The 11,794-nt window shown below is 40.3% G+C and overlaps 2 protein-coding genes across 2 annotated transcripts; one reads left to right on the forward strand and one right to left on the reverse strand.

Moving 5' to 3' along the window:
• Positions 1–125: 125 nt before the first annotated feature.
• LOC129375713 (sodium channel subunit beta-1-like) lies at positions 126–7,041 on the forward strand. Its single transcript, XM_055054939.1, has 6 exons — positions 126–361; positions 1,246–1,412; positions 2,243–2,480; positions 4,796–4,937; positions 5,537–5,611; positions 6,021–7,041. The coding sequence occupies exons 1-5, from the start codon at positions 310–312 to the stop codon at positions 5,604–5,606; spliced, it is 669 nt and encodes a 222-aa protein (XP_054910914.1). The 5' UTR covers positions 126–309; the 3' UTR covers positions 5,607–5,611; positions 6,021–7,041.
• A 205-nt stretch (positions 7,042–7,246) lies between these two features.
• On the reverse strand, positions 7,247–11,263 carry naxe (NAD(P)HX epimerase). Its single transcript, XM_055054938.1, has 7 exons — positions 11,166–11,263; positions 9,926–10,115; positions 9,744–9,852; positions 8,854–8,964; positions 8,669–8,779; positions 8,451–8,598; positions 7,247–7,640 (listed from the first exon to the last, which is right to left on the reverse strand). The coding sequence occupies exons 2-7, from the start codon at positions 10,099–10,101 to the stop codon at positions 7,441–7,443; spliced, it is 855 nt and encodes a 284-aa protein (XP_054910913.1). The 5' UTR covers positions 10,102–10,115; positions 11,166–11,263; the 3' UTR covers positions 7,247–7,440.
• Positions 11,264–11,794: the final 531 nt, after the last annotated feature.

Consider the following 11,794-nt stretch of genomic DNA (forward strand, 5'->3'; position numbering starts at 1 on the left):
GGCAGCCGGCTTGTGAGGACAATCATTTGAAGGCGCATTTCTCATCGTGAAGTTATTATTGTTCGGCTCTGGTGACCCTGAGACTTCAGGGCCAAAGCGCACAGCTCAGGAAGGACACTGAGGCTGCAGCAACACTGTGAGGCTGCAGCAATAACATTTTCAGGTAGAAACCCAGCAACCGACGGGAAGCTGTTGCAGATTGGAGCCAAATAACAGAGACGCTTTTACCGGGCGACCTCCGAGCTTTAAACCAAACAGCGATCAGGAGATCCAGGTAGATCCAGGTAGAAGGTGCAGGGAGCTGACGTCATGGCGGCCTGGCCCCCCCTGCTGCTGATCGCTCTGCTCTGCGGCCTGTTCGGTGAGTCCCGCTGCAAAAACACCAAACATTGCGCCAAATATTCCCACTGAAGTTTAGTGCTAATATAATATAATATAATATAATATAATATAATATAATATAATATAATATAATATAATATAATCTGTCATCTTGAAATGAGACAAAAACAATAGAAGTTTTCAGCTTGTTTTAAGTCAGTGATTCCTAAAACTTACATTTTGTAACTTTTATTAAAAATGTCTTTTAAATGTTTGTTAAAATTGCTAGTTTGTTATGAGACAGATAAACTGTGGATCATCTTCCTTCCTCCTCCAGCTCTGAGGAATTGGACCAAAACCAACCAATCAGAGCCAGGAGGCGGGGCTTAGTGCTGTCAATCATCCTCTTATGCTAATGGAACAGCTAATGTCACAGAAACAAGATACAGTTACAGGAAAATCGTTGATCTGCTGTCATCATTGGCTATGCTAACTAGCCTAGCATTCCCCAGAAGCTATGCTAGTCTTCTTTTCAAAGGGGTTGGCATAACCGCCATCTCCTGGAATGGAGTATGTACTGGGATGCTAAATATTTTGGTTATGCTAGGTGTAGCTTAGCAGAGCAGGGGCTGGTGATTGACAGCATTAAGACCCGCCTCCTGGCTCTGATTGGTTGTTTCTTGTCAGTGTTGTTGTTTTTTCTTTGTTTTTGATTTGTGTGTTAAAGTTGATAAATATTTATTGCTTCCAATGGCAGATTATTTCACACATATCAAGGTATTTTTCTAAATGAAACCAGTGGAACCAGAACTTTTTCCAATATATTTATGAACTGAAAACCAGCTGCTGTTTGTTACTGAAACCGGATGAAGTTCTCGGTTTTGGTGTGTTTGTCGCCATGGTAACGTGCCGTTGTGGACGCAGCGCCGCGGTGCCACGGCGCCTGCGCAGAGGTGGACTCCGATACGGAAGCCGTGGCGGGAAAAGGCTTCAAGCTGGGCTGCATCTCCTGCAAGAGGCGCAGCGAGGTGGAGGGCTCGGCCACCGTGGAGTGGTACTTCCGGCCCGATGGCGAGTCCGACTTCGTCCATGTGAGTCCAGAACCAACGTCTGTTTCAGCTCTAGGATCTGTTCCTGTTTTCCATCCAAACCACCAGAACCTCCTGTAATGTCAGGAGTTCTGCAGAACCGCCTGCTGCTTTTATGGGTCTAGTCAAAGTATTGATAATAATATTTAGAGTTAATTTATTTATCTTGTCACAGACTCAAAGATTTGGTTGTTCACATTTTCATCATGTTAGTCATGGATTCACAAATATCAGCTACAAACTAAACATGTAATTCATAAATTAAATTTTTAGCTTCAAAACTAAACATTTAGTTTGGAAGCTAAATATTTATTTCCCAACTAAATGTTGAAGCCTGAGCTACATATTTAGTTTTCAATTTAAATATTAAATCATCATTTTGCCAACTAAGTTTTTAGTTGCTAACTAAATATTTTATCTTTCTGGATTTTTAAACTCTGCTGCTGGTGGGACTGAATCACAAAGCTAGTTAATTAGCTTTAGTTAGCTGGTTCTTTTAACTTCGTTAGCACTTTGGCTAACGTAACTAGCTAACTGTTCCAAACACTAGAAGAACTTCATGATTAATACTTTAGGAAACTAGTACATTTATAAATGAATAAACATGGTAAAAATATGAATTTTATAAATAAGCTATCCAGAGTTAATGCACCAGGTAAACTGGGCCTGATGGTCAGACTTTGTTTGGACCGTTTTCCTTTTCATGTACTGAAGAACCGTAAAGGTCCATTAGCGCAGAGAGGCTGCGCAGGAAACTGACACTAAACCTGAAGCTGAATCTCCTGCTAAAGTCCAGCAGCTCCTCTGATTAACATCCTCTTCCTGCCCACCAGATCTACAGCTACAATGAGAACGGACCCACCATCGAACACAACTTCTTCGAGGATCGAATCGACTGGAACGGCAGCAAGAGGAGCAACGACATCCAGGACGCCTCCATCTACGTCCTGAACGTCACCTTCAACGACTCGGGAACCTACCGCTGCTTCTTCTACCGCACCCTCACCTACGAAAACTACGAGTTCTTTGACACCGTGGACAAGGTGGTGCGCCTGACCGTGGTGGCCAAAGGTACGGCGCAGGCCGGAAGCTGCACCTGCAGCTCCCAGTGAGGGGTCAGGGTTTCACCTTTCACCCAAAAATCCTCAATTAAGAATCAATTAAGGTGCTAACAGTGAAGCTAAGTTTGTGTTTAACTTTATAAATGTTTAGCTCACCTGGTTTCCTCTGCAGGCTTACAGTCGATGTCTGCCTTGAAGTTTTTCTTGTCGGCATTTGAGAATTTTTCAATTCTCAAATTGAAGGGTTAATTCAAGCAGCAAGCAGCTACTTTTATTCAAGCTCTTATTTTGAAGTGGTTGAAGTATGTTAGCGCAGCAATTCCATTTCCTCTCCTTATTTTTATAATAAAAATACTTGGCCAAGTATCAAGTATACAAAAAGCTAAAAATGCAAAAGTTCTTTTAAATGAACTGTTTCAAAGCCTTTTTGGTCACATGGTTCAAGTTAGCGCTTACAGCTACATTTTTAGCTTCAGCCTAAACATTGAATGTTTAGCTAAATATGCAAATTAGTATGCAAATTAACTTTCCGATAACCAGGTAACTGCGTCCTAATGGAGGCAGATGTGAAACAAAATAATTTGTTTCACAATAATTATTTAACTTCAAGCTAAATAGTTAGCATTTATATAAATGCTAACTATTGAAGAGAACTACCAAAATAAAAGCCCAGTCCTCCAAAATTGCTTATAAATTTATGCTTTCGAATCATTTAATGTTTTCTTTTTATCATGTTTAGATTCATACTTGAAGTTAGCATTAGCATTAGCTTCCACTAAATTCCATGTCAGTACAGGCTGATCTAATCCTGATTAGCATTTTAGGGTTAGCACAGCTAGCATTTTTTATGTAGCAGTGTCACTGTGGGGTCCAGGTGCCATTTGGGTCTGTCGGAATAATTGAACACGTTCAGATCTTTTAAAAATAGTCTTACAATGCAGAGAGTATTAGTGACGTTAACATTCCCGTTTTCATCCAGTGACTCCTCTACTTCAGAAAAATGGAAAATTATTGCCCTGGCAGAGTTTCAACTTGGCTCCTGTGTCAAAATGTTTGGACGCCACGTCTTCAGGGGTGAAGCGTAAAAAGCGTCTGTCCTAAAGGATGCAGATTGGAGCTTCGCTCGATCAGCAGCTTGTTTCCCTGAGTCAGCAAGCGAGACTGCAAGCATTGCCCTCTTTAGCTGGGCTTGTGCTGATTCAGAAAACACATCGTACGTTTTCACTCTGAGGGATGTGTCGGCTTCCCTGCAGCTCACAGAGGAACTGCAGTTTGGAGAATCAAGGAGAAGCAAAGCTAACAGCTGCTAACTGCTGCTAACAGCTGCTAACTGCTGCTAACAGCTGCAAACAGCTGCTAACTGCTGCTAACAGCAGGAACCAATCAGTGGCATCGAAAACAAACCCGAAACATTTCTCGATTTCAGTGAATCATTTATTGCTACATGAGCCACAGAGCTATTCACACCTTGAAGACAACTGGAAAACCAAATCCAACAAAGTATTAACGTTGCTGTTAATGTCATGAGAAGTTTGTTTCTAATTCTCAAAATAATTTCTATTATGATTTTTTTACCAACATTTTAGTGAAATAAAATTTTCACAGAAAATCTTTGCAGGTTTGCATTTTTCAGTATAACACCCCAAAGCGTGACCCCAAAGCGTGACCCCAAAGCCAGTCAGCCATGTTTATCACTGTCAAACTAAATAACTGAAACTAAATTCTGTTAGGAAGCTAAGTATTTAGCTTACAGACCAAAGTTTTAACTACTAAATAAATAAAAAGCCAATTTATTTTCTGAAAAGCTATAATATTTAGGTAAAGCTAAACATTTTCTGATTTAATTTATCAGTAACTGGAAGTGGACTACAAATCATTTCTTTCAATAAATATTTAGCTCAAAGTTAAATTTTTAGTTGCCACGCCAAACTTTTAGTTTGTTTAGTTGCAAATTAACTGATGTGCGAATTAACTTGCAGACAGCTGGAAGTAGATCACCAAAATAAAAGCCTCCACGCCTTTATAAACTTTTGCTATAATCGTTTATAACAGAATCTCTTTCTGAACAACATTTCAGTTTAAAACGAAGAAAGAGTCATTTTAACGCAAATGATGCTTATAAGTTGTCATTGAAAGTGTAGCAGTGCTAACAAGAGTTAGCATGTTTTGCTAGCATCAAGCATTGCTCATCTATTCTGCTTGCCAGAGATTTCACATGGTGCTGGATGGAACATCAGGTCTAAATGCCAAAGATACAAACTAGTTTCATCCTCAGTGCCTGTAAAAGCTGCTTCCTGCTGAGGTTTCTGTGCTTCCTACCTGCAGCCACCAGGGGCACAGCGTCCATCGTGTCAGAGGTCATGATGTACGTGTCCATCATCGGGCTGCAGGTCTGGCTCCTCATAGAGATGATCTACTGCTACAGGAAGATCGCTGCAGCCGGGGAGGAAGCGCTTCGAGAGGCGGCGTGAGTCTCCCGCCTCGGCGCCGCGACCTCCATCTGTCCTGACATGAAACACAATTAGCCTAAAAACACAAAGGTCACACTGTAGCATCAGCTGGTAACCATGGTAACAAATCAGTCTTGATTATTTAATAGGAGTATTTAAGGAAACATTGTTTGTATGCAAATCTGTTTTAACCTCAACTGGAACCGAATCAGTAAAAAATCTATCAATCGTCTTTATCAATTATTAATTAGTGAAATAAATGGGTCAACAGATTGCTACACATGATCAAACATTCAGTAAAGAAATGTGTTTTTGCTTTTTAGGCAAAAAATGTTTATTTTCTTATTTAAATAATAATTTCAATTGTTAATTTGCATTTTTTATGAATTTCTAATATTTTATATTAAAAAACTTTCTGAAAAATCTACAAAATGTGAGATTTTAAATATTTGATTAACCAATTATTGTGGGAACAATCAAATAATCTGAAGCAAAGTTGTAAAGAAAAAAACATTTCTTATTTAATTTTGGGTGATTTTCTGCAAAAACTGACCAGAATTTAGATAATTTTTCCCATTAAACATGTCAGGAACAATTTCTCCCGTTTCTCCTGCAGGAATGCTGAATATTTAGCGATCGCTTCGGAGAGCAAAGATAACTGTGCAGGTGTGCAGGTCGGAGAATAGCACAGGTGAGACGTCCAACTGAAACATTTCTAATCATAAACACAAAATACTCAAGAGTTTCAACAGTTTACGTCTGCAACATGATGCAAACTCCAGGATATCTTATTTCTGAGAGTAAAACATCTGATCACGTTTCTCTTTCTGTGTCGCATGAAGAATTTATTTTCTCTATTTACTGATCAAACTGAAAGGTTCATTTTTTTCCCCAGAGAAAACGAAAAACTGTTTCAGGTCCATATTTACTAAAACATCAACTTAAAATCAGAGAACATACAAACTTGTAAAACAAATTGAAATCATTTTCCTCTGTATGAAGTTGCTTTATGAAGTGATGTTTTGGCTCTTGATAAAGACGCATCCATTAAATAAACACATTTTCTGGTTTTCTGGCCTCTCTGCTGTTTTGGTCGCCAGGTTTTCTTCCCGGACTGAAAACTTCCCTCCAAGCGCCGACCTGCATGACGACATCCTGGCCAGAACCCTCCTCTCCATCGCCAGCCTGCGCGAGCCTCTTCTGGACGAGCTGAACTGGACCCGGCCGTCCGCTGACAGCCTGGAACCAGAACTGTACATAGTCTTGTTGAAGCATGTCGTATCAGAAACCGTTATGCATTAACGTATCCAGGTCCATGTGTAGTCACAGCAGAGCTTTTACTGACCCAGCAGCGGAGAGACGCACCTCGGACCGGTTCTGTACGGATAATCACTGATTTATGAACTTTACTTCCACTTTCATGGGCTGATGTTTGTAGAGATTAACAGCAATAATTTGGGTTATTTAGCCTCTTGTAAGTGGATAAATTCATATCTTCACCATGTAATTCATACATAAAAAATGTCAGTTTCAAACTAAATATGCTAGCAAGCTAAATATTCAGATTAGCTTAAAGTTAAATATTTAAGTAGCAAGCTAAATATTTAGTCTATAAAGTTTATTTGAAAATCACAAGACAGTTTAAGCTAAAAATGTAGCTTGAAGCTAGACTAAATATTTAGATTCAAACTAAGTTAAATATGTAGCTTCAAGCTAGGCTAAATATTTAGCTTCAAGCTAAGTTAAATATGTAGTTTCAAGCTAGGCTACATATTTAGCTAGTGAAGTAAACATGTAGCTCCAAACTATTGAATTTAGATCTAACTAGTTAGCTTGCTAACTAAATGTTTAGCCTTCATAGCAGATATTTAGCTTGTTAGTTAAATATTTAGCTCCATTAATTAGTAAATTGAGTTAAATATTGAACTTCCTGATATAAAACTGGTTAAAATGAATAAAATGGTGAAAACATGACATTAAAAATTTACCTCCATTTTTCTTCCTGCCAGACTAAATAACTCAAATTATTGCTATTTTTTAACTGTGGAACTTTACAAACAGCGCCCCCTACACTAACTCATAGTTCTTCACTTGATATAATTAAACGTGATAAGAACCTAATGTCGGGTCCAGTTCTTCTTTCTGCAGCCATAATGTTTCATCTGTGTCACATTTTAGTGTCATTTTAGTTTTTAAATTATGTTGAATATTTAAACAATTTCACACAAAATCAGTTATTTTTCTGATGCTGATATTTGAAGCAGAGATGCAGAATTGCAGTTGTGTGATTCTTCCTGTAGAGGGCGCTAAACACTCAACAGCCAGGAAACGTTCAGGGAAGCTTTATTTACCTCAGGAGCAACAAGAGAGCCTGAAACTGAGGAGGAGCAACCAAAACCCAAAGAACTGCTGATCTGGAGGAGAAACTTCTGGATCCCAGGAGGGAAACCAGCCAAAACGAATCAGGAGATTTTCAGTGTTTTCAGAAAAGAAGCAGAAAAAGCTGCGTTTCTTGTCAGCTCATAGCTGTAAGACGCAGTCTGTCCCGGGATACGCAGGCAGGCGGAGCTGGTACTTCTTCTCCAAGGCGGGCGGGACGAAGCGTCCTCCCAGGAAGTGGTACCGGCCTCGGAACAGGGAGGCGGACTTCTTCGGCGCGGTCAGAGAGATGAGCATGTCGGGCTGCAGGCCGTCGGCGCTGCCCTGCTCCACATCCCAACCTGAACAAACGGACAGAACCAGGATCAGAACCCACAGACTCATAAAGATTCAAACACTAAACAATGTGGAGAAACAGATGCAGACATGAAAACTGTTATATGGAACCTTTTAGACTCTTAGAAACACGAGTAATATTGGCAGTGAACTGTCCTCTGACATCGAATGTTTTCTTAGTTTATTTGTAGTTCAGATGGAAATCTTGGGTCCCATAAACCCAGTTTTACTGGAACCAGAACATCTGCTTCACCTCCAGCTGCTGTGGTTCTGACCCAAACCAGCCTGTTCCCCTCCTGGCCTGTGGGGGCGCTACACCAACAACCACTGCAGGAAACACACTGAGAGCAACTTCCTGTTTCATCAGATGAAACAAGATGGAGGCGTCAGAGTTTAGTGATGGAGGATTTCTATTTAGTCTTTGGCTGAAGACCAGGAGCCATTTCTGCTGCTAATGCTAGGCTAACATGTTAGCTCTGGTTGTATTTACCCAGAATGCCCTGCGCTGTAGTCCACTTCCTGTTTTTGGAGCGGTCTCCGGTCCGCTTGTTGTTCACATTAAAAGTGAACCAGAGTTCAGTTTGAATGCAGTTTGCTCGATCGATTAGCATTCACAGCTCACCAACCGGACCAGACTTTGACTAGGCAGATGGACTGGAGTTGGAACAGCTGGTGTAAATACCTAATCAAACTCTTCAGACATTTCATTCAGCTCTTACTGGTTTGTAATTTCTAATATGAAGCAGTTTTAAGTTTTATGTTTCTCCATCAGCCAATCAGGAAGCTGTGACTGACGCCATGTTTGTAGTCCCGACCTGATGGGATGTCGATGCTGGCGACAGGAACCGTGATTTTCTTCAGAACGTCCAGGATGGAACCGAACGGCTCCCGCACGGCGCCCTTAAAGCTGAAGCCAAAGATGGCGTCGATCACCAGGTTGTACGCCTCATCGATCACTTTCGCCTGAGAGACAAAGAGGGTCAGAGAGCCGCGTCGCTCCGCGTCAGACGGCCCGAAGCGATGAAGATCCAACCTCAGGGATGTCCGTCAGGAAGGGGATCTCCATCTTCTCGCACTGCGTGGTCAGACCCTGGAACAGCGGCTTGCTGGGCCGCTTCGGGTACAGGACGGTGGGCTCGTAACCCTGCGGCGCGACACGACTCAGGAAACACAAACATCATCTGCATAAAAACACGCATGGAAGGAAAACTGACTCACAAACAGCTTGAGGTGTCGGGCGCAGACCAGCCCGTCGCCGCCGTTGTTTCCTGGTCCACAGATCACCAGCAGAGACGGTCTGGTTTTGACCAGAGAAGACAGCGGGTACGCCTGCAGGGGGCAAAGGTCAAGAACCTGAGACAAAATGGAGGACGATGTCTGTTCCACCGTACCAAACGACCTCAGGCAGGAAACCGTCTCTTCAGAACCTGGAAATGACAGGCAGAGGGCGGACTCCAGTCCATCTGGGTCAAACCCAGTTGAACCAGTATCCTAACTGGGACAAGACAGAGAGCTGAACTGGACCCTGAACACTGACAGAGCTGCACAAAATTCTATATTTCAGCAAAATCACAAAAAATTGACCACGATGAATACTTCTGCTGTCAAATCATAAATAACTGAACCCATAAAACCCAGATTTACTGACATTTTGGGGATTTTTAAAGATGATTATCATGGAAAATTAATTTAAAATCAATGAACAGATGAAAGTGTTTGGTGTCAAATCATTACTTACACATTTTTAATCATATATATTTTCTTGATCTTGTGTTCACCATGGTTACAATGAAGAATATATGTTGGCACTAAACTTAGCAGTAGTTATTAGCCAAAGCTAACCAACAGCTTAGCTTCACTAATGACCAATTCAACAAACTAAAATCTTAGCTCTGCTAGCAACTTAAAAACACAAAAATATTAGCAGAAGCTAAAGCTAAAAACTATTTATGGAAACTGAAACATGAAAACTGAACCTAAACTGCTCAACATAAACATTTAGCAGAAATTGCTAAATACATTCAAAATTACCAGAAACTTCTACACACAAATACTAACTTTACACTGCTGAATACAGAAAATATGCGTGTTGCTGTGAAGGTTCTGACCCGGGTGACGGCCGTGGCGCAGCTGAGTCCGGCCAGCTCCATCAGCTGATCCACGCTGAAGCCGTACTCGCTGAACAGCTCCTCGTCGATCTTCTGGGCCTCTTCCTGCCTGCGGCGAGTCCAGAGCTCAGATTCACCTCACACACCCGGGGCTTTGGCACACACACTCTCTGAGAGCTCACCCGAGATGTCTGACGGCGTGGGCCATCGTAGACGCCGCTCTGCCCGACAAGCACAGGCTCCTGTGGCGGTCAGCTGCAGCAGACACAGAGCATGACCCCGCCTGAGCGAGAGAGGTCGCGCAAGGTCGCGAGGTCACCAGGAAGCCGATCCCCAGCAGAGCGCGGATGTTCAGCATCCAGAGACGGATTCCTGGGAAGAAAACAGACACAGGCTGGTGAATACCGGCAAAATGCCAGCGTTTCTCTCTGAATTCAAAATCCATGCGTCAATATTTTAAATCAATAAACACTGGGACAGAAAGCAGCCGCTGTGAAACCAGGTGAAAAATCTACAAACGCTCAGATGCACTGAGTTTGGCTCCAATAGAAAATACATAGATATACTGTGAAACAGATTCTGAAACATAAAAACAAACTGCTATAAAAACTAAATAAATAAAAACAAAGAACAAAATAAATTAGGAAACTGCTGAATAATAATTTTTTGTCAAATAAAACACATTTCAAAACAAAATCATTTATCAAAATGAATAAATAAATTAATATATTTCTAAACAGGAGAATAAACTTTATATCAAATGTAATAATTTTATACATTAAAACAGGTGTGTCAAACTCATTTTCGTTTTGGGCCAAATCAAGACCATGAAGGCTCTTAAAGGGCCGGTTGTGCCAGAATGTGTTGATAAAACCTGTTCACAAACTGTTAATATGTCAATAAATTCTTAAAATTACATAATATTATTGAAGAGCTTTTCAGTCCCTTCAGGAATAAATGCGACTATTTACCCACTGTATAAATCATGGATTATAATCATACATCAACTAAATTCTCAAGAAACTGGAGGGATTGATTGACACAAATTGGCAGTAAACAGATAAGAACTGCATTGATATCATTGATAATATAATATTTTATCACACTTAGTGTTTAGTCTAGTCTGTGGAGGGCCACATAAAAAGCTATGGCGGGCCGGATTTGGCCCCCGGGCCTTGAGTTTGACACATGTGCATTAAAACGTCCTGTGTCCATTTTATTTTTCATAACTTCTGTTATCACTTCCGGTCTTTCTACACTCCAGTTTCCTGTTTGTTGATCTTGATGCTAACAGCTGTTAGCTTCCTGCTGTTTTCTGGAGTTTATGAAACATGGAATTACCAGAAACAATCTGCGATCATTAAATATGTTTTTCACTTTACAAACAAGTTATAGAGTCTTTAAAATAAACTCTGGACAAACCTGCAGCCTGGTGAAGATCAGCAGGTCTAAAGATTAGCCGCAGCGCTCTGGCCGACAGAACACTTCCGGGTTCAGAGCTACAAGACCAAAAAATAAAAGCTGCCATTTCAAAATAAAAGCTCAATCAGCAAAAACATGATATGTAAGCTCTGTAGGACAAAACGTTCGATACAAATCTGACTCAGATGGAACATTTTAAAGTATTTTCAAACAACACAATAATTTCTGCATTATTCGTTTAAACAACAACAAAAAAAAAAAAAAACATAAAAATTTAGCTTGCTGGCTGAATATTTTCCTTACAAACTTCATAATTAACCTTACCTGCCTCTGAGCCAAATGAAACATTTCTTTTGTCCTAAAACAAAATAAATGTTAATAATAATATAAAAGCAAAGATAAATTACAGTCATTTTATTCACAAGTAAAATGTGATTTATTTTTTTTTTTGAATCCTAGGAGCCTTTTTTCAATATTGACAAAACTAATTTTGTCAATGTCTCCATGATCCCATTTATATAAAATCACATTTTAATGGTCCACTAACAAAGAGAAAAAAACAACATTTCAATGATACATTTTTAGAAAATATTTTTTATTTATATCAGAAAAATACATTTTCTGTGGTT

Source organism: Poeciliopsis prolifica, unplaced genomic scaffold (assembly GCF_027474105.1).
Source record: "Poeciliopsis prolifica strain line A6 unplaced genomic scaffold, Auburn_PproV2 SCAFFOLD041, whole genome shotgun sequence".
NCBI lineage: Eukaryota > Metazoa > Chordata > Actinopteri > Cyprinodontiformes > Poeciliidae > Poeciliopsis > Poeciliopsis prolifica.